Source organism: Oncorhynchus masou, chromosome 25, assembly GCF_036934945.1.
Source record: "Oncorhynchus masou masou isolate Uvic2021 chromosome 25, UVic_Omas_1.1, whole genome shotgun sequence".
NCBI lineage: Eukaryota > Metazoa > Chordata > Actinopteri > Salmoniformes > Salmonidae > Oncorhynchus > Oncorhynchus masou.
This window is the reverse complement of record NC_088236.1, coordinates 29,795,872-29,823,603: the sequence shown is the minus strand read 5'-3', so window position 1 is coordinate 29,823,603 and position 27,732 is coordinate 29,795,872. Positions and strand designations below refer to the sequence as shown.

Here is a 27,732-nt window from a genome sequence, read left to right as displayed (position 1 = left end):
TTCAGTCACACAAACGCTCCCCAAGACGTAGAATAACGAAAGAGATTAAAAGAAACACAAACTAGCCAACAACAGACCATTGCAGAATAAACCACGCAAAAGCAGTCCATTTTGTGTTGAAATTTATTAGGCATTTCGATACATCGTGTAGACTTTCTGTGGCACAAAAATCGACAGACAGAAAAGGCTAAAGAAAATGTCATACATTCACTACCATGTCCCCTGAATTTCAACAGATGATCAGAAACATTTAAAAGCATTTTTTTTAAATTCTTCTAGAAATGTAACAGTATATTTAATAAATCATGATCATACTGTACAGTTTCTCTTGTAAAGACTATCTCCACTCTGTCCTTTCCCCACGTCATTGTCTCTACAGTACAGGTCATAAACCATTGTCCTCTGATACACAAGCTGGGTTGCATCATAAGTTACCATACGTGTACTACTCAATACAAGCAAGAGGCTGTAGACAGACCTTAAGGCATGAATCATATTCAACACTCCTCTCTTACAGACTGTCTTTGAATGCAAATAGTAACTGATGGGAAATCTGGACATTATAAGTCCCATTATGGCCTTTTCATGTCCTGTCAGTGACTGACACCGACATGGGTACTCATGATATATCCTCTCAGTTACGGGGTGCAGGAGAGTTCAGACATCTTAGTTGTCTAACCACTGGTGAGTTAGTATTGCCCCTCAGAAGTGTGGGGTTGAGCTCGGGTGGAACAACGCATGTAAACAAATGACATCACCCAGATCCATTCATACTCTTTGGGTGAGCACCAAACCCATAACTGAGAAGGTTCTCACAATCCCCCTGTGAGGCTTACACAATATAAAAATATACTATCAATACTGAGCTCTTCATAAAAAATATTCCATCGGTCTTGGCAGCAAGCACATCTGTTTATAAAGAGGCTGAACGGCTGAGGTTGAATGACAAGCTAAGATACACATGATTGTTTATTGTCCCAAAAGCACGCCGACATGCACACACTAACATGAAGGCACTTATGTGCTTAAACACAGCGCAGCATTCAGGCTTTAGCATGGCACTGTCTGACTGGCTTGCTGCTGGGGAGTCATGTCTACATCAGTACAGTATCACTGAAGGGAATAATCACCCCACCACAGCCCAACAGAACAAACATACAGTACATTAGTGCCATATATAAAAAGGACCTTGAGAACATAGTGAGGTTCAGTTAAAATAGAGGTCATAAAGTCATTGCAAACCGATCAAGCCTAATCTAACCCCCTCGCTACAATGGATGAATACCCTGCTGATCAGTGTCCTAGTAGTAAAGCCTAAATGACCAACTGGTGCCAGTGTGGAGCCAGAAGGAAAGGCATGGTGGTATAGTAAGGCACAGCGTGGTGCTGAGTGAGTAGGGTTGAGTAGAGTGAATAGCTGCTCGCTCTGTAAACAGGCCCAGTCAGGAGAGGCCTGGTATGGGCCAGGGTGGTGGCCTAGGCGGGCTGGTGGTCTGGTGTGGGTTAGGGTGGTGCTGGGTGTCTGTTTACCTGCTGCCCATGCTCAGCAGGATACGACAAGCAGTAGAATTCCATCCCAGAGAACCACAGGAATAAGGCAGGCAGGCAGGCTACGGTTGTGGTGGTGTGGTGGGGAGCAGGGCGGTGTGATCAGGGCGGTGTGAGCAGGGCGTGACAGAGACTGGAGGTGTGTAGCACCATCTATGACTGTTTTTCAGTGCGGTTTCTCTCTGGGGGCATCCGCTAGGGAGGAGCGGAGTGAGTACGGGGAGTGTGGGAAAAACAGTGAGTGCAACCAACACTCCAAAAACAGACACTTCCCTTCAGTTGAAAGAGCCTGCAGGGATCTGCCCAGCGTGAGCTTGGGCCAGATCAGTCACCACAAAGGCATTCACACCTGTGAGAGTGTGTGTGCGTGCTTGTGTTTAAATGTGCGTGTTTGTACGGGTGTGTGTTTGTGTTCATTTGCATTGGAGTGAGAGTGAAATACCTGTGTGGACAAGATTGTGGGCGTTAATAAGAAGCAGTGCAGAGAGAGGGGGAGAGATGAGGATAGGCACAGGCGCCAAGGGTGTCAGTAATCTCTTAATGAATGCCCTGGCAGGAAGGGACATGTAAATGGAGAAGAAAAAAAACTGACAGGCTCTCTCTCGCCAGCTAACGGAAAACCACAAAGTTATGAACAGCTAGAAGAGGACTGAGGAGAGAAAGGACATTGTCTTGAAAGGAATGATGTGGAGAAAATGTTTACAAATACAAAGGAAAACTAAAACTGGCAAAGGCAAAAGGCCACAGAGGAACGGCCCACTTTGACTAGAATAGCAAACTACTTAGACCAACACCTGCCATAATGCAATCAGGCCAATTAAATGCTTAAAAAAATATTCATCTCTATATCAACAACCAAGCAGGCCTCTAAGCATCTATCAAGAGAAGATATAGGGACTAGTCTTTCAACAACATGGAGGTGGTAGCTAGCTTTACAGAGGACATTGTCGCTTGATATCGTTATTAGCCTAGGAGATCAAAATGAACTGGAGCCTTATCAGCTAGGATCGTGTCACTTTCAACAAATTAATTATTCTGTGGATAGAATGTCTATGATTGGGTGCCGGCAGGTCAGGGTGCTGGTCTATTGATCAAGTGGAGCAGAGCCCTCATCCTCCACATCCTGAATCAGTAAGGTATAGGTGGAACGCAGGGAGCCCGCTTCGCATTCTTCATCATCACCACCTACACTCTTCATCGCTGTCGTTGTTCAAAACCCTCCTCCGTCTCATTCAGCATCGGCAGCACTGGTTCCCCGTACACTACCATGTTTGCGAAGCTGAGGCGGAGGAAATGGGAGTGGGGATTGGGAAGAAATAAACAGACATTTATTACATCTCTACAGAGCCCAAACAAGTGGAGGCAGGTTCTGTGAGAGCATGTGTCAACAAGTGGAATTCTGCAAGGAGAAAGGGTGTTTGTATCTGTGAGAAACTGGGATGGATGTGGCTGAGAACACCCATCATTCTGTTCACTGACAAACATTAAGTTCCTTAGTCTGCATTAAGAATATCTCTGAAAAATGTACACGTTTCCCTTTGCAAACTGCAAACTGTTTTTTCTCCAGGAGAACGTTTCTAAAATGGTTTGTAATCAAGCCCTTGTTTGTCTTGTAGGTAGATCAAGTCATTGTTTTAGGTGCTCACACCCTAAGGCTTTAGAAAGTCAATTAGTGGCTGAATCTGATAGCAGAATACCTTAATGGAACAGTCTAACCACACACTGGCCCTAAACAGAGGACTAGACATCTGATGAAATGTGCATGAGGATTCTACCTACCACTTCTCCATCCTTTCTTCCCTCCCTCTTTCTCAATCACAGCACAGGCTCCTTTTCAATTGCAGAATTCCATTTGTATGTTAATGAGGCAAAGGAAGCCATGAAGGGTTTTTCTCCCCCACCACCAGCCAACCCGTTAGCTCACAAGCAGACAGACAGGCCTGTTAGTGCATCATCTCCAAACCATGGTGTTTCACACTCACAGTGTAGTCCAACCACAACCCTTTTGGTCTAAGATCCTGATAGACCATTACTACACAACCTTTGCTTGACCCTCGTTCACCTGAAGCACATATTCAAAAGTCTGTATATAACCTAAAAAGCTTTCTCAGCAATTGAGCTGGACCATCAACAGGAGTTGTGAGTGTTTTGTTGTGGAAGTGGTAAAGAGTAGAAACTCTATGCTAGTCGTTATAATGGTATTCCACTCCTACATATGGGTGCTGTCCTCTGGAGCCTTACAGTACTGGCACAGTGTGACCCTGGCGACCCCGCAGTTCTGTGGCCCAGGCTAAGCACTCCTCCATGCCGAGGGCCTCTTTGATGGCACCCGCCCGTTTACTTACTCCAGGAGAAAATGGGAAACACATGCAGGATTGGGCGAGATGTAGAGGAAGAAAAAGAGCTCCAAATGTTCAGCATTGGTGCCAGGCCAGGAATGCTCGAGCCTGGCCAACTTTGGCCCGTCCGGCCCAGATTCCTCTATTTTTTCACCATGTACGGCCAAAAGCGCTCACATTTATATTTCAAGTGGGGCCAAGTAGGAGCCAGTAGTAAGGCCTTACTGAGAATGTAATACACAGACAAATGAGTGTGCCAGAATAAGCTGTTTTTTGTGTTTCGTTCTCCATATTCTCTATGGCGTTTTTTGGACTACAGATACAAGGCCAGAAACCAGTGCTGACTTTTTTTAGTATGGCTTTGACTAGCTGCCAAAGCCTTTTTAAAACCTGCTCTCTCGCCTTGGTTTTGAGAACAGGCTGCACAGATGTCTGCCCTCACATGGGGAGATTGAGTAGGCACTTACACACTGTTCAAGGCAGAGAGCTTTTTGCCATGTCAGCAATACACTTAACGATCTGGCAAATGCTACATATTTCTCTGAGATCTGGTGTTATTGATTAACTAATACAGTCAGTTATGGAAGTTCACATGAGAACACACATACATACACACTCACACAAACCGTGGCCCATAAAACCTTGTTATGCTCTAACACCACTGTATAAGGAGTGAAAGCAGTGTAGCCATGCAGCAACAAAGATAACCCAGTGGGAGGAGGAACTAACATGGCTGCTATCAGTTCAACTCCTCCACCAGTTGCACTTACACAGTCTCCCTCAGACCTACACCTGGAGCAGCTACTCGTCTGAAGCCTTCGTGCCTCGCACAGAGCCCTTTCTACGCATCTAGATAGTAAATGATAGAATCAGGGAGGCCTGTCAGAGCAGAGTTTGAGAATGGGGGAAGGGAAGGGAGGAGCAGGTTCCCACACAAGTTACATTTCTAATGTCTACGACTTTTTAATGACTTAATGGATGAAAGTATAGTTTAAAATTGGTCATATTTATATTATCTAATAAACACTCAAAATGGACCAACACCGTGCCTGTTCCAAAAGGGAGTGGTAGGCTATATTGAAATCATCACTATTTGTCATCACGGTTGAGGCAGAAAATGTGTTTGAAAATAACACATTTCCCAGGTTTTTCCAGAATAAACAATGTGTGGGAACTCTTGGAGGGGGGTTAACAGGGAAAAGACAGACAGGCAGGAGAAGGGGATGGGGGCAGCAAATGACAGGAATGTTGAATTACAGAACCATATCTTTGGGCCAGCAGTGATTGTACACATGGTCAAATCAAACATTAACACAAGGTAAAAAAGGGCTATCAGTAGGGGGCAGGTACACAAGAAGACATGTTTGTAATCAACATTCATTAAAAGATCCAATGCAGCCATTTTTATGCCAATATCAAATTATTTCTGTGTAACAATTATGTACCTTACTGTGATTTTCAATTGAAAGTGTCAACAAAAAATATCCTAGCAAAGAGCAACTTCTCAAGCTAGAATCTTGTTAGGGCAGCAGAGTGGTTGAAATGGGAAAACTAGCAGTTATTGGCAGATGTTTGGGAACTATCTTATTGGTCTCAGTGTGGAAATATAAATATATATATAAAAACAGAGGAAAATCACATTTTTTGACTGCACTGGATATTTAAAGAAAATAAGGTCATTAAATGAATCAAGAAAGAGCAAAAACCGTCATGTAACTTTTGCAATATTATGACAAGCAGTAAATGAATTCAGAAATGTGACATACATTGCATTCAGAAAGTATTCAGACCCCTTGACTTTTTCCACATTTTGTTACGTTAGCCTTATTCTAAAATGGATCTAAATAAAAATGTCTTTACCCCTCAATCTACACACATAACAAAACAAAAACAGGTTCAGAAATTTTAGCCATCGTATTAAAAACACAAAACTAAAATGTCACATTTACACAAGTAATCAGATCCTTTACAGTACTTTGTTGAAGCACATTTGACAGCGATTACAGCCTTGAGTAGGACTGCAAGCTCCTACGTTGTCTTGGCTGTGTGCTTAGGTTCGTTGTACTGTTGGAAGGTGAATCTTTGCCCCAGTCTGAGGTCCTGAGCGCTCTGGAGCAGGTTTTCATCAAGGATCTCGCTGTACTTTGCTCTGGCATCTTTCCCTCAATCCTGACTAGTTCACCAGTCCATGCAGTTGAAAAACATCCCCACAGCATGCTGCTGCCACCATGCTTCACCGTAGGGATGGTGCCAGGTTTCCTCCAGACGTGACGCTTGGCATTTATGCTAAAGAGTTCAATCTTGGTTTCATCAGACCAGAGAATCTTGTTTCTCATGGTCTGAGAGTCCTTTAGGTGGCTTTTGACCAACTAAGTGGGCTGTCAGGAGTGGCTTCCGTCTGGCCACTACCATAAAGGCTGATTGGTGGAGTGCTGCAGAGATGGTTGTCCTTCTGGAAGGTCCTCCCATCTCCACAGAGGAACTCTGAAGCTCTGTCAGAGTGACCATCAGGTTCTTGGTCACCTCCCTGCTCTTCTCCCCCGATTGGCCAGTTTGGAAGGGCAGCCAGGTCTAGGAAGAGTCTGGGTGGTTTTAAATTTCTTCCATTTACGAATGATGGAGGCCACTGTGTTCTTGGGGACCTTCAATGATGCAGACATTTTTTTGTACACTTCCCCTTTTTGTACCCCCCCTGTCTCGGAGCACTACGGACAATTCCTTCGACCTCATGGCTTGGTTTTTGCTCTGTGTTGTCAACTGTAGGACCTTCTATAGACAGGTGTGTGCCTTTCCAAATCATTGAATTTACCACAGGAGGACTCCAATCAAATTGTATAAACATCAAGGATGATCAATGGAAACAGGATGCACCTGAGCTCAATTTCGAGTCTCATAGCAAAAGGTCTGAACACTTATGCAAATAAGTAGTTTTTTCTTATTAATATATTTGCAAAAATGTCTAAATAACTGTTTTGTTATTATGGGGTATTGTGTGTAGATTGAGGAAAAATAAATGCACTCCCTTTTAGAATAAGGCTGTAACGTAACAAAATGTGGAAAGAGGGAAGGGGTCTGAATACTTTCCGAATGCACTGTAAGATGGGGGGGAAATTACATCATAAACGGTTTTAGTTTGTCATAAAAACATGAGCTGTTTTATTTACAGCAGTGTAAGCGAGGGGATCATTGATTTGACATATTGAAATAGATAAACAGGGTGTAAGAATAATATTCAGAATTTGACTGGGGAAAAAGCATCTAGGGAGAGATAAGAATTAAGAGTGAATGTTGTGGGTTTCAGCACCACACAAAAACACTAATGAAGAAGAGGCCAACCAGCATCACTCCCAGAGGTCCAACTGGGAGATATGATGACTATTCTAATAAGCTTCCAAACATCACTACTCTCTCTCAGAAAGATGACACCACAAACAGATCAAGACAGCCTGCTACCCAACCATGGTCAAGACCAAGGTTGCTAAATTCCCTGGTTTTCCAGAAATCCTGGTTGAAGGATTCCGGATTTCCTGCTTATTCCCTCCTGATTCCGTGAATCTTCCAACCAGGATTTCAGGAAAACCAGTGCATTTATTGAAGGCAAACACCACACCCACACTGCACAGTATGCTGGGATCTGCCACCATGACAATACTAAAGAGATGATGCCTAAAACTGCACACTCGCTCTAAAGGTTTGGGAGGTTTTGAGCGTTGTAAGTCCTGGTAAATACTGAACCCTCCTCCTGTTGGTAGTCATATATACACATGTACCTCTACATACCTCCTCCAGCTCCTTCTGGGTCTCCGCCTCCATCCGCCTGATGTCTTCCATAGTCAGCTCCACCCACTTGTCGATCCAACAGAACAGCTGGCGATGGAAGTTAGTGAAGATACGCTTCTCTTGCTTGAGGAGAGAATGACATGTAAGAGAGGCATTTAGAGGGAAAGAAAGCAAGATTACAAGGAAAAGGGAAGAATGTGTCAGATAGTGAAAGACGAAAAGGATGGGATGAAGAAAACAACGTCCTTACCTTGTGAATAAAGCTCTCCACCTTGTTCTGCAGGCCCCACCACTTGAACTTGACCGTGACCAGTTTGTAGGCACACATCCTCGGGCAGTCAGCCTTACTAACCAGCTCCTTCTGTTAGTAGCAACACAACAGGAGAACAGACACTGAGCAAACACTGCACAGCAGGAAGACACACTCAATCACCCATCACTAAATCATTTACGTTGACACATGATATTACAAAACTGTGAATATGCAAATAGGGAAAGTTTATGCAAACTTTCCAATAATGGAACTCTCAATGAGAAGAAAGTAGAATGTGATTTGAGAAAAGAAAATATCGATTTAGACCAATCACAGCTGTATTCCAACCACTAAAATGTCATTAATACACAATGCTTTGGAAAAGAAGCTTGCTAAAATAATTATCGATATGAGAATATGCAGTAGACGGATAAAAGTCCTCTCATCTACAAAACAGTTTTAAATCCATCTGTAGCTTGCACTCTGTCTCCCTGAGAGGAAGAGGAGAGAGCGATGAGGAGGGCGAGAGAGCAAAGTGGATAAACTACAGATGAAAGGACCATTTCTCTCGCTCCACCCTGACAGTGACACTGTTCCCGTACAGGCAGTCCTTTTGTGGCTGGGACGCCGTTATCGCATCACGCAGCGATAAGAGCGTCTCGGCACAAAGTCGGTTCCAATATTAACACCCAGGACCTGCTTGCCCCCAGAACACACCATCCCAGAACACCTGTTTAATTAATCACTTCATTCTAGTGCTGCACACAGGGAGAAATGCCTCAGACCCACATCCCGTCACTGATTGATGCTCCCATCACGGAAGGGAGAGGAGAGGGAGAGAGAGAGAGTGGAAGGAAGGAGAGGGGGGGAATGAAAAACATTCTACATACACGTAGGATTTAGCTAAAGTTGTCACCGCTAAAAGAGAACTTCGGATAAAACGGATCCCACATCAAAACACTTACGGTGACATTTCTTCACACCGTCTTTCGTCGCCCTGCTCAAAGGAGCAGGAGATTTCAGAAATACAAAGTGTGACGATACGTGTGCATGCAGTGATAGACTTTTACTGCTCTGAGAACCTGGCACCAATTGTTTCCTCTTATGTTACTTTAGCTATGATTTTTTTCTCCCTAATTTCTTTCCCCAAAAGAAGTGTTTCCATGTCCAAGGCTGGGGGAAAATGATCTAATTAAAACCCCAAAATAAAACGTTTATATTATTTATTCAGACTTCATAAAGCTGTTCAGCAGTCTTTAATCTGTGCAAGTAGTCACAGTACAGGGAAACTTTCACATGGTGAAACGCTGAGGGCTCTTTTGCTGGGTGGAGATTCCAACTTGTCTGCCATTAAACAGAGTGATCCTGGGCCTGTTTGTACGGCTGTAGATGAGGGGTTAGGGACGAGACCACTAGTGTCTCTGGATGAGCAGTTTTCATTACCTCTCACTTTTTTACAAACAAATTCCTCCCAAACTCATTTTACTGAACTGTTCCTAGCTCAAACTAAGATACCACACACAAACCCTGGAGAAGACAGCCACGTACACACACACCCTCTCCTGGCTGGCTGAAAAGAGAGAGTATGAGGACGTGGGCTGAGACAGGAGGGCCTAATCTGACCTGATCCCTTGTGATTTCTATTAGGTCCAATTAGAGCAGGGAGAGCGGTGATTTGTCTTCATCAAACTGCAGCCTACAGCTCTGCCACTCAGCCCTCCCTCTCCTCCGCCCTGTCTGAGGGACTCCTTCTGTCTCACTCACTCACTCACTCACACACACACACACACACACACGCTTGTCCAATACTAGCCATACACTCCGTGGCCAATTTATTACCCTGTTTGTGAAAATGATTTGCTCCTACAGACAGTGAGTCACGTTGAGTGGGATGCTATATATAAAGGAGGCAGACAGGCATCGAGGCTTTCAGTTACTGTTCGATTGAACGCTAGAATGGGAAAAAACAAGTGACCTTAGTGGATTTGAGCATGGTATGATCATCGGTGCCTGTTCCAGTAGCTTAGATACAGCTGAGCTCCTAGGCTTTTCACGCACAACAGTGTCTAGTGTTTACAGAGAATGGTGTGACAAAGAAAAAAACATCCAGTCAGCGGCAGTCCTGTGGGTGAAAACAGCTGGTTGATGAAAGAGGTTGAAGGAGAAAGGCAACAAGCTAACAGGCGGGCCCACAAACAGGAAAATAACGGCGCCGTAAAACAGTGGTATGCAGAACAGCATCTCGGAACGCACAACTCGTCGGTCCTCGTCACGGATGGGCTAATGCAGCAGACGACCACACCAGGCAACACTTCTTTCAGCTAACAACTAGAAGAATCGGACCCAGTGGGCACGCGATCACCAACACGGGACAACTGAGGAGTAGAAAAACATTGCCTGGTCTGACGAATCCCGGTTCCTGTTCAGTCATGCTGATGGCAGAGTCAGAATTTGGTATAAGCAACATGAGTCCATGGCACCATCCTGCCTAGTGTCAACGGTACAGTGGTAGCAGTGGTGTAATGGTGTGAGGAATGTTTTCCTGGAACACATTAGATCCCTTGATACCAATATATCAACATTTGAACGCCACACCTTGTAGAATCCGTGCCCCCAATAATTAAGGCTGTTCTAAAGGCAAAGGGGGTCCGACCCGGTATTAGATATGGGAAACTAATAAACTGGCCATGAGTATATACTGTGTGATTGTGCCATGAGTATACCACCCCCAAAACAAATCCATATTAATTTTGGTAACATTACTTAAAGTGTTATATTTAAGGCTTGGAACCAATTCAGGGAACAGAACCCGAAAACCTGATTAATTTTTGGAAGAAAAACTGAAAACCGTTTTTTTTTTTTGATAAACAGAATCATAACCGGGAATGATAGTGAGACAGGTTATTTTAAAAGCATGGGATATGGTTAATAACATTCTGAACTTTATTTTGCTGGTTAGAACAGTGGAACGGAACACAATTATGTTTCTGTTCAGAACAAAACGACTGGAAATTAATTCAGGATCCAACCCGTGGTTACATTGCCAACAAGCTCTTTCCCCTCTAACCCAGAATGTTTCAGTGAGAAGTGTACCTTCCAATTAGGTCCCAGGGGCCCTCTACCAGTCTTAGCTGACTTGAACAGAGCAGGATCCTCCTCTGCCTTGTAGTCCTGGAAGAGAAGGATAACAGTTAAGACTAATAAATCATAACAACAAAACAATTCCAACACATCTGCATTCAACATTAGTGATAGAGGGCCCTTGAATCCCCCTCTAGCTCATGTGTCTGTGGGGTGTATGTGAGCGCTGGCCCTGCACTAATGTTGACTGCCCTCTGGGCAAAGGGGCAAGGGGGGGCACTGCCATGGTAGTCTCCCAGGATAGGTCTGCCCCCCACAACTAAGCCTGGCAGCCCCTTTGTCCTGGCCCCAGGATGCAACACCAAAGTCCAGCCCTGTGCCCTGCCCAGTTCATGACCTACACCCTGTCTGGGCTGAGCTGGGTAGGGTCTGGGGTAAGGGATGGGGAGGCTGTCAGGTTGGAAGTTGTTGATGCCACCAGCAAATGGCTGTGCTGAGATTACAGATGGCAGGAGGACGCTGGCTGATACCAGTGTTTGCGAGTGTGTTCGCATGATTGCATGTAGGGCAGCTGCCTGCCGACAGCAGATGACCTAGTGGCCCTTGTCTGACTCCTCCTTCAAATCAGGGCCAGGCTGAGGAGAGACTGCTCCTAGGCACAGGGCGATCCTACTCACGTCTTGTGGCACACTGTATCATGATGCTGGGGGCACAGTGGCACTACTAAACCCCTTCACTACCACAGCCAAACATACGGTTCTAACTAACTCACTAGTGCAGAAGGAGAGTAGATTCACACTCCAGTAGCATAATGCACAAGCAAAAACACACACACACACACACACACACACACACACACACACACACACACACACACACACACGTTGTTACGATGCCAGAATTTTGACTTCGATACCAGGTTTAGTACCACAATACTCGATAACATCACAATACTCAAAACGATACCACGGCACAAAAACGAGACATATTAGCTGAAGCTGTAGAATCGCACTTGATGCAGACAGAAACTTAGCTGCCGCTCGGTTCAATCGTTTGAGTTCAATGTTATTTTCGACTGTTTTATGTCAGACAGCCATGTATGCATTTAAATGAAAACTCTACCCAAAACACATATTTTGGTATTTGTTTCATTAGTACATTGTTGACATAAGTCTCAATGTTTTGCACATCATTAATCAAGTTTAAGATATCCAACTTTCAAAACACAAAATCTGGCCCGTATGATGCATTTTTGATGCAAAACACATTATAGTGGCCAGATCTGTATTGTGAAAGTTACATATCATGACATTTTTGGTGGAGTTTTGCTTTAAATGAACCAATTTGACTGTTTTTGCCAATCTAAGCTACATAATGGTAATCATTTATTTGAATGGTAAATCTCTATTGATAAACTGGATAAATCTAGATGTACCCTAGTCCTTTCACAGTACAGGTGAATGCATATTTCAATAGGAGTGTGTGCATGCATTGAGTTATTGAGCTTGTTTTGGCTGATTTCATAGAGCTACAGATGAAAACTAATATGTTTCCGTTCCATGAGGGACTTCATTTTATTTTACTGATCAACAACATCCGCATAGTAGTAGCTTATTTTATAAAAGTGTGACTCTTTTTAACCAGTGATAACTATACGTACGAGCTACGAGTGATGCTGACTGTCGGAGCCCCAAGTTAGCAGAGGCAATAAGTCTTCGACTGAGGGAGAGACGTGAGGGAGTGAATACGTTTTTGGTGGCAATCAACTTTGAAATCAGAATATTTTTGCTTTCCAAGAAAGTGCTAGGGTAGTGAATTGAGGTTAGTTTCAGCTGTAAGCTAGCAAGGAATGTTAGCTTAAAAAACTGGAAGCTACCAGTATCTTATTGCATTGTAAAGTGTTCTAGCCTGTATAGACATTGTTTTTCGAACAGTAATGAACCGTTTCGACATGCCGTGTTGCATTATTCAAGTGTATTTACTTCTGCGCAGTATGAGTGGAGAGCGAACATGATGCAGCCCAGACTCCCAGTGCAGGCTAGCATTGAGTTCGTGGAGCAGGCACGGTGAGCTCCGTGGGGGACATCGGCAGCGCTGATGCAGACTTGATCCATGAAACACATCTGATAGAAGTATTGAAAGTAACAATTTCTAGTATCGAACCGTTTTTCATCTTCTAGTTTCGGTATACCATGCAACACACACACATCTAATGGTCTTACTCTCTTCTGGTTGCATTATTCACTATAAAGAGCTCAGAGAGAGAAGTGCAAAGTCAACTGGTGTGGAAAAAAATTACAAAACAAATAAATTACCAACAGCTCAAGGGCCCAGCAATTTTAAATAAATCATGATGCGCTCGCAGCTAAAAGCTGCTTTTCAGGGCTATCAGCCGACAGGAGGGAGCCAAACGAGAAAAAAACGGGAGAAACACAAACACACTTATTCATTAGGCCGTTTTAATGCAGAAAGCTCCTTCACTATAACAATATACTGTGCTGCTTTAATGAGTCTGTGAATCGATGTGCCTGGGCCGAGGAAGAGGAGCTGCTGCTCACTGAAGGGGTGTGTGTGTGTGTGTGTGTGTGTGTGTGTGTCATTGACCAGCGTATGGAGCGCTGTGAGCCTTAATTACACTAACAAACTCATCTGTGGTCCCTTGGGGGCCCAGGTCTTGCAGTCATGCCTGAGGCACAGAGCTGATAGGGCCCTCAGACACAACACTCCTCCAGCAAGGCAAACACATCCGCCTCGTTAGACACCTGCCACAAACACACTCCTGCTACTCAGGCAAATAACCGCACGCACTTCACTTACCAACAGACTCCGTGAAATGAGGCAATGCCATGCTAAATAATAGCAATGAACTACCCACCATTGGTACAAGGAACCCTTTGGATTTGAAAGGAAGAAACTTAACCATATTAATTATAATTGCAAAGCTTCCAACGTCATAGTGAATTGAGGGGTTTCAGAACCTGCAGAGAAGAAACTCTGCACCATAGTTTCCTCCCTGGTAGGTAGTGCTGGGCGGTATACCGTATTTTACTATATACAGGTATATTTGATGCACGGACCGGTTTGGGTTTTCACTTTACCTTCTACAGCGGTATTTCAATGTTTGGTTTGTTAAATGTGATACGGCACTCCCACGCGTGTCATGTACATTTTTATAGTTTACTCTGTTTGCTACATGAGTCATCCCTCTCCTCCTGCATGCTGCTTCCCCATGCGCCTCCGACAACAAGCCCTGCCCCCTGTCACTCAAAGAGAGCAAGTTGTTGCTTTTAGTGATGGGAAGTTCAACTCTTTACTGACTCGGATCTTTGATCCTATATGTACTCAGTCGGGGCAAACGTAGCTAGCTAACAAAGCTGGCTCTCAAGAGAAGACAGGCTATGTGCACACTGCCCACAAAAAGGTGGAAACTGAGATGCACTTCCTAACCTTCTGCCAAATGTATGACTAGAAGAGACACATATTTCCCTCAGATTACACAGACCCACAAAATTTCAAAACAAACCCAATTTTGATAAACTCCCATTTCTATTGGGTGAAATACCAGTGTCCCATCACACCAGCAAGATTTGTGACCTGTTGTCACAAGAAAAGGGCAACCAGTGAAGAACAAACACCATTGTACATATAATCCATGTGTTTATTTATTTTCCTTTTTGTACTTGAACTATTTGCACATCTTTACAATACTATATCGATATAATGACATTTGAAGTGACCTTTGAAACTTGAGTGTAATGTTTACTGTTAATTTTTGATTGATTAGTTTACCTTTATTTATTATCTATTTCACTTGCTTTGTCAACGTAAACATGCCAATAAAGCCCTTTGAATTGATAATAAAAACTCATATTACATGTAAAATCTAATTAGGGTCCACTGGGAAACACTTGACCAACACTTTGGTTCCTACCCTGTGACAATAATTTGTCCCTGGCTTTTTAATTTGTTGTCAAACAATGTATTTAAAGTGCTGCCCCCTATATTCCAACTACATAATTAGAATAATTACTATATTTTCATGATTCCAACAGTATACCTAAGTGCTTTGATCTAATTCGCAATAGGCCTAGATTTTTTGCCCATATCATCAAGCCCTACTATATAAAGCAAACAGAATGGAGAAAACCCCATTGAAATACATCCTAAGTTGTGTGTTGCCGCCCTCGGGTCAGGCGCCACTGAAAGCATATTTAGAACTTTATTAATATAAAAATAAATAAACAACAACTGTCCCAAAAATGTTGCGTGTCGTGATAGGATATTTTGGCCATACCACCCAGCCCTTCCAGCAGGTGAATACAAAACATCAACTCAGGAAAAGATTACCAGGAATGTGTGTATTTGCCGTTTTAGTGTCAGATCTGAGCATATTCGGCTTGCTTTGCAATGCCAAGTCTCTCCACATGATGTTGCCAAACAGTACTATCCAGGGCTTTGCGTGTGGGACTGTGGCATGACAGCAGTATCAGAGGGGAATACTCACAGCAGGGGCCACTTGTTCTCCATCTGCAATGTCAATGGGCACCACCTCGACGCTCTTCCATATGGGCGTGTCCAGCTTGTGCACCTGCCAATCAAAGCCAGGCATAAGCATGCAAGCTACAATTTAAAATGTACACTTCAAACTCAATATTAGCTGACGCTTCATCTGGGACACAATTCATAGACTTCTCTTTATAAGAATCTCATTGTAAATGCAAATGGTCATTAATCAAACTAATTTTGAATGACAATGGTACTCACGTTTTCTAATGTGCCATGGTCAGGTTTGTGCCATGTCTCAATCTTAATGATGAAGTCATCTTTCATATACTCATTCTGGAGAAAGGTGGTGGGAAATCATTAAAGCTCAAGGCAATAAAACCCTCTAAAGTACCTAGTATATTTACATTGCTAGTAATGTCCACAAGAGGGACCTCCTACCCAATAAATATGTACATGCATTGGCTTAACTGCTACATTTCTCATAATTGAAGCAGTAAGTTATATTCACAAACACTGACGCACATTCACACAGACGAAATATCCACCCACCCACACGCACAAACGACCATACAACCAGTGATATAGAAACTAACAGAGGGAGGGTCATTTGAAGCTACTTACCGTTACAACTGGCCCCAGGCGAAGCATGAAAAGACACCAAAGAGAGATTAAATGGTTAGATATTAATCCAAAACAGGAAAAGAACGAACAAATCATGCAACTCATGTAGGGCTGAACCCAAATAGTTGACTGATCGATTGGCTTTTTGTTGTTGTCAAGGAGTAGGCTGAGACTAAACCATTGTGGAGGCCGTGTGGATGGCACAGTCCAAGAAGAAGGGGAGTGTGGCTAAAATGCACATCTCTCTCCAGAACGTGCTCTCTCCCGCCAATTTGTGTACATTCATTGTTTCAGAACTTCATTGTGTGAATTGTTTGCCTTGATTGTTAATGTCTATAAAATCCCCATTACATACATCACCAGTAGTAGCCACATTTACCGTTAATTCCTATCATTTCAAATTTACAATGTTGGTTTAGTAATTTCTGTTAATGCATTCGATATACACTGCTCAAAAAATAAAAGGGAACACTTAAACAACACAATGTAACTCCAAGTCAATTGCACTTCTGTGAAATGAAACTGTCCACTTAGGAAGCAAAACTGATTGAAAATAAATGTCACATGCTGTTGTGCAAATGGAATAGACAACAGGTGGAAATTATAAGCAATTAGCAAGACACCCCCAATAAAAGAGTGGTTCTGCAGGTGGTGACCACAGACCACTTCTCAGTTCCTATGCTTCCTGGCCGATGTTTTGGTCACTTTTGAATGCTGGCGGTGCTTTCACTCTAGTGATAGCATGAGATGGAGTCTACAACCCACACAAGTGGCTCAGGTAGTGCAGCTCATCCAGGATGGAACATTAATGAGAGTTGTGGCAAGAAAGTTTGCTGTGTCTGTCAGCGTAGTGTCCAGAGCATGGAGGCGCTACCAGGAGACAGGCCAGTACATCAGGAGACGTGGAGGAGGCCGTAGGAGGGCACCAACCCAGCAGCAGGGCCGCTAACCTCCGCCTTTGTGCAAGGAGGAGCAGGAGGAGCACTGCCAGAGCCCTGCAAAATGACCTCCAGCAGGCCACAAATGTGCATGTGTCTGCTCAAATGGTCAGAAAGGGACTCCATGAGAGTGGTATGAGGGCCCGCCGTCCACAGGTGGGGGTTGGCTTACAGCCCAACACCGTGCAGGACGTTTGGCATTTGCCAGAGAACACCAAGATTGGCAAATTCGCCACTGGCGCCCTGTGCTCTTCACAGATGAAAGCAGGTTCACACTGAGCACGTGACAGATGTGAGAGTCTGGAGATGCCGTGGAGAACGTTCTGCTGCCTGCAACATCCTCCAGCATGACCGGTTTGGCGGTGGGTCAGTCATGGTGTGAGGTGGCATTTCTTTGGGGGGGCCGCACAGCCCTCCATGTGCTCGCCAGAGGTAGCGAGATGAGATCCTCAGACCCCTTGTGAGACCATATGCTGGTGCGGTTGGCCCTGGGTTCCTCCTAATGCAAGACAATGCTAGACCTCATGTGGCTGGAGTGTGTCAGCAGTTCCTGCAAGAGGAAGGCATTGATGCTATGGACTGGCCTGCCCGTTCCCCAGGCCTGAATCCAATTGAACACATCTGGGACATCATGTCTCGCTCCATCTACCAACGCCACGTTGCACCAACGTTGGCGGATGCTTTAGTCCAGGTCTGGGAGGAGATCCCTCAGGAGACCATCCGCCACTTCATCAGGAGCATGCCCATGCATTGTAGGGAGGTCATACAGGCACGCGGAGGCCACACACACACTACTGAGCCTCATTTTGACTTGTTTTAAGGACATTACATCAAAGTTGGATCAGCCTATAGTGTGGTTTTCCACTTTAATTTTGAGTGTGACTCCAAATCCAGACCTCCATGGGTTGATAAATTTGATTTCCATTGACAATGTGTGATTTTGTTGTCAGCACATTCAACTATGTAAAGAAAAAAGTATTTAATAAGAATATTTCACCGTTCTCATTGTCAGAGTGGACACGTTGGTTTGCAGAACCCACAACCTATGCTACACTTGTGAGAAACAACTTTCGGTTTTAAATCACTCCATTTCCGAGTGTTGTGAATTTAGTCACCGTCTTTTCTTTGGAGCACTACTGTCAATGTTGAGTAAGGACACGCACCTGATTATGCATAGAAGTAAGCCTACAGACTGCCTGGCCTGCGCGCAAATATAGACATATGTGCCCATTTGGGGGATCTGATAGTATTTCTGATTGGCTTAACGCACCATCACTAATGAGCTGTGGACCATCTCAAAGTAATGTTTTCACCTCAAAACAGCAAGCAAACAAAGTCTATTTTTACATCCATTGAGAATGACAATAGCTCCTCAATGCATTTGAAAAGTCTTTCCAGCTCTCTCCCTTTCAATAACCACTCAGCGTGAAAGGGAAAAATGTCATGGTCTGATTGAGGTCTATCTGATGAACTCCTATCCCTTGCACAAAATAGCCTACAGCTGTGTCTCTCCTGAGCTCACTGGCGCAGGATACTTAGGGCCCAGAATATTTTACACAAGTTTGCTAATGGGAGCTTGGGCTGGACCCAAGTGGACAGTTGATACCTGCGGCTGCAATGTTTTTATTTGTTGGCTTTATGTAGGCTATTTTTACATAGCTGGCAATACAAGTTACTTTTTAGGTTTGTATCATTTTCATTTGGATAGAATTTTGATTAACCACATGAATGATTTAGATACGAAGGCATTATGAAGTAAATTGATGAATGAAAATGTGCATAACTGGCACGCAGATAGGTAGAAATTGTAAGATAAATTGGCATTCCATATGAGAAAGGTTGCCGACTCCTTGTGTAGCCTGTACCAGCAACTTCAGGAGAGTAACAGCAGAATCTGCGAAAGCGTGTAGGAGCGGGAGGAGGAGGGTCAGTCAGGTTAAGGTTATCTTCTTTAAACAGCATCAGACAATTACATACATACACACACACGCGCACACACACACACACACACACACACACACACACACACACACAGGGGTAAAAAAGTATTTAGTCAGCCACCAATTGTGCAAGTTCTCCCACTTAAAAAGACGAGGCCTGTAATTTTCATCACAGGTACACTTCAACTATGACAGACAAAATGAGAAGAAAAAAAATCCTGAAAAATCACATTGTAGGATTTTTAATGAATTTATTTGCAAATTATGGTGGAAAATGAGTATTTGGTCACCTACAAACAAGCAAGATTTCTGGCTCTCACAGACCTGTAACAACTTCTTTAAGAGGCTCCTCTGTCCTCCACTCGTTACCTGTATTAATGGCACCTGTTTAAACTTGTTATCAGTATAAAAGACACCTGTCCACAACCTCAAACAGTCACACTCCAAACTCCACTATGGCCAAGACCAAAGAGCTGTCAAAGGACACCAGAAACAAAATTGTAGACTTGCAGATTCAGTCTTCCCAGCGTAGTGCAGTAGGTAAGCAGATTGGTTTGAAGAAATCAACTGTGGGAGCAATTATTAGGAATTGGAAGACATACAAGACCACTGATAATCTCCCTCGATCTGGGGCTCCATGCAAGATCTCACCCCGTGGGGTCAAAATGATCACAAGAACGGTGAGCAAAAATCCCAGAACCACACAGGGGGACCTAGTGAATGACCTGCATGAAGCTGGGACCAAAGTAACAAAGCCTACCATCAGTAACACACTACGCCGCCAGGGACTCAAATCCTGCTGTGCCAGACGTGTCCCCCTGCTTAAACCAGTACATGTCCAGGCCCGTCTGAAGTTTGCTAGAGAGCATTTGGATGATCCAGAAGAAGATTGGGAGAATGTCATATGGTCAGATGAAACCAAAATATAACTTTTTTTGTTCTTGACCAAATACTTATTTTCCACCATAATTTGCAAATAAATTAATAAAAAATCCTACAATGCGATTTTCTGGATTTTTTTTCCTCACTTTGTCTGTCATAGTTGAAGTGTACCTATGATGAAAATTACAGGCCTCATCTTTTTAAGTGGGAGAACTTGCACAATTGGTGGCTGACTAAATACGTTTTTGCCCCACTGTAGATTGGTTGAAAGAACATACGATTTTCAGTGGGCCAAGATGTTTTTCTGTCGGGGACAGCCCTAAACTCATGCAAACAATACCAACAATGAGTCAAATTAAAATGTCTAAATACATAAGGCTGTGGGTCAGAGTGCAGGCAGGACAGGGGAGGGGTGGAGGGAACTGCCAGGGCAGGAGAGGAGAGAGGAGAGGACTCACTGGTTCGGCAGTAAGGGTAAGCGTTCCAGGCCTTTTCATGGAAGACCAGAGAGCCCTCAGGAGCAATCATCTTGACAAACGCAGGGACTTTACTGTGAAAGCCAAGAAGAGGGGAGGAGCATAGATGAATACACACATAATCACTAACTCCAGTCATACAGGTTCTACAGTGGGATATCTTAATGTCATGGTCTTGAAGGCCTCTCAGGTACTATAAACCTACAGTAAGACAGGGAGGACTACACTGCCACTTGGTGGCAAGATAGTGATGGTGCACTTGGAACATACTGTGTGTGTGTGTGTGTGTGTGTGTGTGTGTGTGAGTGTCTCTTACCTCTTCAGATGGTAGATTTTGTGTGTGTACTGTCCTTTCTCGCCATCCTTCTCATAGGGTTCATTCTTGAGGACCTCAATGCCTTCTCCTCCACCTGTCTCATTCTTACTGGCCACTGCTACAGAGTACAACTGGCCCACTTGATACTGAAACAAACACACGTTTCCGTACCATTACAATACAACAAATACTTGCACTCATGCAGGTCAAAAACAGTCTCAAAAACCAGACTATAGGCAACAGTGACTTAAAATGTTTTTAAGTTTATCGGTATTGGCTTTTTTTGGTCCACCAATAAATCGGTATCGGTGTTGAAAAATCATAAAATCGGTCGACCTCTAATGTAAACTTCTGACCCACTGGGAATGTGATGAAAGAAATAAAAAGCTGAAATAAATTCACTACTATTATTCTGACTTTTCACATTCTGAAAATAAAGTGGTGATCCTAACTGACCTAAGTCAGGGAATTTTTACTTGGACTAAATGTCAGGAATTGTGAAAAACTGAGTTTAAATGTATTTGGCTAAGGTGTATGTAATCTTCATACTTCAACTGTAGGCAGTGACATAGATCCTCTATGCCTAAAGAGTGTCATTGAAACCAGGCCCTATAGTCACTGTGTTGCCTACGGTTGAGTTTTTCCCAGACTATATAAGACATGGATAGCAACTAAGAACATAAGGAATAAATAAAAACATCAGTTATGGACTATCAGATGACAGAGAGCGCTCATGTTGAATAAGAGCTTACTAACAGGATGGCAGTGTCCAGAATCATACAGGGTTATCAAAGTTGGGAGAGACATGGTGGCCCCTACTCGCATCCCCAGTCCCCACAAGAGACCGACACAGCCCAACAGAGCCACTCTTCATGGTTTTGATTTAATAGGATTGGGGGGAGGGGAGCGTGAAAACAGCCACAGTGGGGGGCCTACAGTACTGGAGGGTCTACATGGCTGGCTGTGTGACTGTGCATTTGTGTACAAAAGAAAGATTGTGTGAGACAGACTGCATGTGTCAAGCGTTTGTCATCTTTGGGGACTATAAAAACATCACTGCATGCATTCCGTGTTCATTGTTTCAACATGGGTATTGTGCCAACCAAAAACAATGTATTTTTTTATGCATCGTCTCCTAACCACAACAAGCCAGAAGAGTAGGCTAAACAAACAAATTGTCCAGAGAACAGAGCTCTGATCAAGAGTTTTACTGTCCGTCTCCTCTCTGTTCTGGACCTTGTAGAGGGCAACACATTCCTTTCACATCAAAAGGCATTCCCCCTTTACTCGCCCAAAAGCATGCAGTCACACACACACGCATGCATGCACACACCAACTAACATATGGCCCCAGGTTAAATGAGACATTCAAATTGTCCTGAATTAGACAAAGTAATTTAAACAAGCACTCAGTTTTTCAACTAGTTGATCACTGTTCATAAACATTTGTGTAATTAATGAAACAAGCCATTCATGATGGTGCTGCAGGTCTGTTTTTATGCCATGCTTATACTGTGGAAACTAAGCCTGTATCAGATCAACTCAGTATCTGAAAGCCAGGGTATTTTTGTTTTGTTCCATTCACTACCAGTCTTCCAGGATGTTTTCCTCATCACGGTAGGGTAGTAATTACTGAATGCAGTATTTATGACTGTGCATCGCGCTACTACTGCACATTTAGCCCTTCAGTCAGCCATGACATTGGTATGCTATTTTCCGCTCTTCGAATAGCAATTACAGGCGCACCTAACGGAGGAGCTAACACAGATCAATGTGAACAGTCACCAGAAAACATTTTTGTAAACAGAATCCGTTAAAATCCGTTATATTATGGCGAATATCAGACTTCTTTCACTGTTATCCAAAAACTACTTGAAAAGCAGCCTGTTCGCAGTTGTCTTTTTTTATTTATGTACCTCTGCATCATTCTGACTGGTGAAGAGCAATTCAAAATATATATATATTACAGTGCATTAGCACGTTCAGACGCCTTGACTTTTTTTGGATTAAATATATATTTTTCCTCATCCATCTACACACGATACCACATAATGACAAAGCGAACACAGGTTTTTTAGCAAATTTATTACAAGTAAAAAAAACTGAAATCCCTTATTTACATAGGTATTCAGACCCTTTGCTATGAAACTCGAAATTGAGCTCAGGTGCATCCTGTTTCCATTGATCATCCTTAAAATGTTTCTACAACTTAATTGGAGTCCACCTTGTGGTAAATTCAATTGATTGGACATGATTTGGAAAGGCACACACCTCTGTATATAAGGTCCCATACTTGACAGCGCATGTCAGAGCAAAAACCAAGCCACAAGTTCAAAAGGAATTGTCCGTAGAGCTCCGAGAAATGATTGTGTTGAGGTACAGATCTGGGGAAGGTTACCAAAAACGTCTTTGGCATTGAAGGTCCCCAAAAATACAGTAGCCTCCATCATTCTTAAATGGAAGACGTTTGGAAGCACCAAGACTCTTCCAAACTGAGCAAATCAGGGGAGAAGAGCCTTGATCAGGGAGGTGACCAAGAACTCGACGGTCACTCTGACAGAGCTCCAGAGTTCCTCTGTGGAGATGGGAGAACCTTCCAGAAGGACAACCATCTCTGCAGCACTCCACCAATCAGGCCTTTATGGTAGAGTGGCCAGACGGAAGCAAATCCTCAGCAAAAGTCACATGACAGCCCAATGGAGTTTGCCCAAAGGCACCTAAACGACTCTCGGAACATGAGAAACAAGATTCTCTGGTCTGATGAAACCAAGATTGAACTCTTTGGCCTGAATGCCAAGTGTCACGTATGCAGGAAACCTGGCACCATCCCTACGGTGAAGCATGGTGGTGGCAGCAGCATACTGTGGGGATGTTTGTCAGCAGCAGGGACTGGGAGACTAGTCAGGATTGGGGGAAAGATGAACGGAGCAAAGTACAGAGATCCTTGCTGAGAACCTGGTCAAGAGCACTCAGGCTGGGGTGGAGGTTGACCTTCCAACCGGACAACTACCCTAAGCACAGAGCCAAGAGAATGCAGGACTGAGTTTGGGACAAGTCTCTGAATGTCCTTGGGCAGACCAGCCAGAGCCCGGTCTTGAACCCGATCTAACATTTCTGGAGAGACCTGAAAATAGCTGTGCAGCAAAGCTCCAGCCCCAACCTGACAGAGCTTTAGGGGATCTGCAGAGAAGAATGGGAGAAACTCCCCCAAATACAGGTGTGCCAAGCTTGTAGCGTCATACCCAAGAAGACTCGAGGCTGTAATTGCTGCCAAAGGTGCTTCAACAACGTACTGAGTGAAGGGTCTGAATACTTATGCAAATGTGATCGATTGAAAAAAATAAAGTGTTAAACATTTGCAAATATTTAAAAAATAAATATAAACAACTTTTTGCTTTGTCATTATGCGGTGTGGAGATTGAGGTAAAAAAACTAACAATTTAATCCATTTTAGAATAAGGCTGTAATGTAACAAAATGTGGAATAACTGAAGGGGTCTGAATACTTTTCCGAATGCACTGTATGTTTTGACTCTCCAGATATGCAAAATATTATTAGAATAGTGAAATAATAATAAAAATGCCCATTTTACACATTTCGTGTTAGTGGGATAAAAATGTATTTAAATTGTCATTTTTTTTGTCAACGGCCTACCCAAAATACTCTGTCAAAGTGAAAGAAACATGCTAATATTTGTACAAATATAAAATATGACAAATGAAACTAATATACAGTATATTGCTGAGAATTATTCACCCCCCCCCCCAGTGATTACAGCTGAGTCTTTCTGGGCAAGTCTCAAAGAGCTTTCCACACCTGGATTGTGCAACATTTGCCCACTACTCTCCAAAACATTCTGTCAAATTGGTTGTTGATCATTGCTAGACAACCATTTTCACGTCTTTCCATATCTTTTCAAGTAGATTTAAATTGTAACTCCTCCATGGGGTGACGCACAATTGGCCAAGTGTCGTCCGGATTAGGCCGTTAGGGATATCCTTGTCTCATCGCGCGTAGTGTTTCCTCCGACACATTGGTGCGGCTGGCTTCCGGGTTGGATGTGCGCTGTGTTAAGAAGCAGTGCGGCTTGGTTGGGTTGTGTATCGGAGGATGCATGATCATTGGCCTCAGTGAAATCCCTGAGCGGTTTCCTTCCTCTCCGGCAAGAAAGTTAGGAAGGACGCCTGTATCTTTGTAGTGACGCTGTACTGATACACCATTCAAAGTGTAATTAATAACTTTACCATGCTCAAACGGATATTCAATGCGTTTTGTTTTTTTACCCAGCTACCAATAGGTGTCGTCCTTTGCGAGGCCTTGGAAAATCTCCTTTGTCTTTGTGGTTGAACCCGTGTTTGAAATTCACTGCTCGACAGAGGGACCTAACAGATAATTGAACATGTGGGATACAGATGAGGTCATCATTTTTAAAAATGCACGCAATTTACTGTGACTTGTTAAGTAAATGTACTCCTGAACTTATTTAAGCTTGCCATAAAAGGGGTTGAATACTTGACACAAGACATTTCAGCTTGTCATTTTTAATTAATTTGTAAAAAATAAAAAACAATTCCACTGATATTATTATTTATTTTTTTAACCAGGAAGGGCTCATTGAGATTTAAAATGTCTTTTTCAAGAGCGTCCTGGCCAAGATAGGCAGCACCAAGTCATTTCAAAAATTACAGACAAACATGAAAAACTACAAGTCATCTAGTAAAAACCATAGAATTCACAAGAGTAAAACAAAATCAAAAACAGCAAATTAAAAACATTGACAGGTCAGGGAATCAGTCTCAAGATCATTCATCAGTGATTTTAAAAATACCAATTGAAACAAGTTCTTCCAGTTTAAAAGTATTTTGTAAGGCGTTCCAAGACGATAGCGCAGAGTACATAAAAGCCCTTTTACCAAATTCAGTTCGGACATTTGGAACAGTTAGCAGGATAAAGTCCAGCGAACGAAGAGAGTACCCACCACATTTCTGAACAATAAAAATGCCCAAATAAAAAGGTAGTAAACCCAAATTGGCTTTGTAAATAAAAGTATACCAGTGCCTGAGCCTACGAGTGACTAGAGAAGGCCAGCCAACCCTGGTATACAAAGTGCAGTGGTGCGTAAGAGTTTTGCAGTTTAAAATAAATCTCAAAATGCCATGTTAAAGGGTGTCAATTGATCTCCATGCAGTATTGTGTGTAGGCCAGTGACAATAATATAAATTGAATCCATTTTAAAATGCAGGGTGTAAAACAAAATGTGGAAAAAGTCAAGGGGTGTGAATACATGGAAGGCACTGTAACTATAATCCATCCCTCAGTGAACACACACGTCATTGCCATAAGGACAGTGTGCAGAACATTTTATAACAGTAACCCATACAAACAAGAGCAACAAGTAAGCTACCTCCATCCTCTTCATACAAAGGAATCAAAATATTTACTAACACTGTCAGATTCCAATAACAATACTCAAATCCAGAACCAGAGAGATCGAAAATAATGCTTTTCAGCCTAATCATTGATGGAAATACCAGTCGATGGAAATACATTTGACTGGTCGTGTTTATCGGTCTATAGGTCCATTTGCATAATGTTGTGGAATTCAATTGCAGTGTGTATATTCGTTATGCATCTTATGAGCAGAAAATCTGTCAGTGCAAGAGCTGCTGCTACAGCGCGTCAATCAGCTCTTCCTTTGCTGCTGGAGTGAAACATGCGCTTTTACAAGCCCAATCAATGCACAACAACTCTAAATGTAATCACCTTATTAAAGGTTGATGGCCATGATTAAAAAGAGCTACTATTTTTCTCACTCAACTAGTAAATGAAGCACGCTTCCAATTCGCCATTCAAGTGCATAGGCAATGGAAGGCAGGCTACATCAGTTTGTGCTGTTTTTCTTGCAGACTGGAAAATGTTCCGGGATTCTTCCATGGCATTGAGGAGTACACCACATCAGTCACTGGTCTCATCAATGACGTCGTCCCCACAGTGACTGTACGTACATACCCCAAACTAGAAGCCATTGGTTTCCAGGCAACATCCGCACTGAACTAAAGGGTAGAGCTGCCGCGGTCAAGGAGCGGGACTCTAAACTAGACGCTTATAAGAAATCCCGCAACGCCCACAGACAAACCATCGAACAAGCAAAGCGTCAATACAGGACTAAAACTGAATCCTACCACACCGGTTCTGAAGCTCGTCAGATGTGGCAAGGCTTGCATACTATTACAGACTACAAAGGGAAGCACAGCCATGAGCTGCCCAGTGAGACGAGCCTACCAGACGAGCTGAATTCCTTCCATGCTCGCTTCGAGGCAAGTAAAACATGCATGAGAGCACCAGCTGTTCCAGATGACTGTGTGATCACACTCTCCATAGCCAATGTGAGCAAGACCTTTCAACAGGTCAACATTCACAAGGCCGCAGGGCCAGACGGATTACCAGGACGTGTATCAGCATGCGCTGATCAACTGGCAAGTGTCTTCAATGACATTTTCAACATATCCCTGACCGGGTCTGTAATAACTACATGTTTCAAGCAGACCACCATAGTCCCTGTGCCCAAGAACATAAAGGTAATCTGCCTAAATGACTACCAACCTGTAGCACTCACATCTGTAGCCATGAAATGCTTTGAAAGGCTGGTCATGGCTCACAACACCATTATCCCAGAAACCTTAGACCCACTTCAATTTGCATACCGCCCCAACAGATGATGCAATCTATATTGCACTCAACAATGCCCTTGCCCACCTGGACAAAAAGGAACACCCATGTGAGAATGCTTTTCATTGACTACAGCTCAACACCAACACCATAGTGCCCACACAGTTCATCACTAAGCTAAGGACACTGGGACTAAACACTTCCCTCTGCAACTGGATCCTGGACTTCCTGACAGGCCGCCCCCAGGTGGTAAGGGTAGGTAACAACACATCTGCCACGCTGATCCTCAACACGGGGGGCCCTCAGGGGTGCGTGCTCAGTCCCCTCCTGTACTCCCTGTCAACCCATGACTGCACAGCCAGGCACGACTCCAACACCATCATT

At 43.4% G+C, this 27,732-nt stretch overlaps 1 protein-coding gene across 1 annotated transcript in view; it reads right to left on the bottom strand.

The window, feature by feature from the left end:
• Nucleotides 1–105: 105 nt before the first annotated feature.
• Nucleotides 106–27,732, bottom strand: part of LOC135514090 (phosphatidylinositol transfer protein beta isoform-like) — a 44,488-nt gene continuing 16,861 nt past the window's right edge. Inside the window, exons 3-12 of the mRNA XM_064937286.1 lie at nucleotides 20,681–20,826; nucleotides 20,347–20,438; nucleotides 16,129–16,136; nucleotides 15,766–15,840; nucleotides 15,506–15,589; nucleotides 11,014–11,091; nucleotides 7,918–8,028; nucleotides 7,668–7,790; nucleotides 4,658–4,736; nucleotides 106–2,827 (exon numbers count right to left, since the gene is read on the bottom strand). Coding sequence (XP_064793358.1) covers nucleotides 4,689–4,736; nucleotides 7,668–7,790; nucleotides 7,918–8,028; nucleotides 11,014–11,091; nucleotides 15,506–15,589; nucleotides 15,766–15,840; nucleotides 16,129–16,136; nucleotides 20,347–20,438; nucleotides 20,681–20,826 — 765 coding nt within the window. The 3' untranslated portion in view covers nucleotides 106–2,827; nucleotides 4,658–4,688. The remainder of the gene's footprint in view (nucleotides 2,828–4,657; nucleotides 4,737–7,667; nucleotides 7,791–7,917; nucleotides 8,029–11,013; nucleotides 11,092–15,505; nucleotides 15,590–15,765; nucleotides 15,841–16,128; nucleotides 16,137–20,346; nucleotides 20,439–20,680; nucleotides 20,827–27,732) is intronic.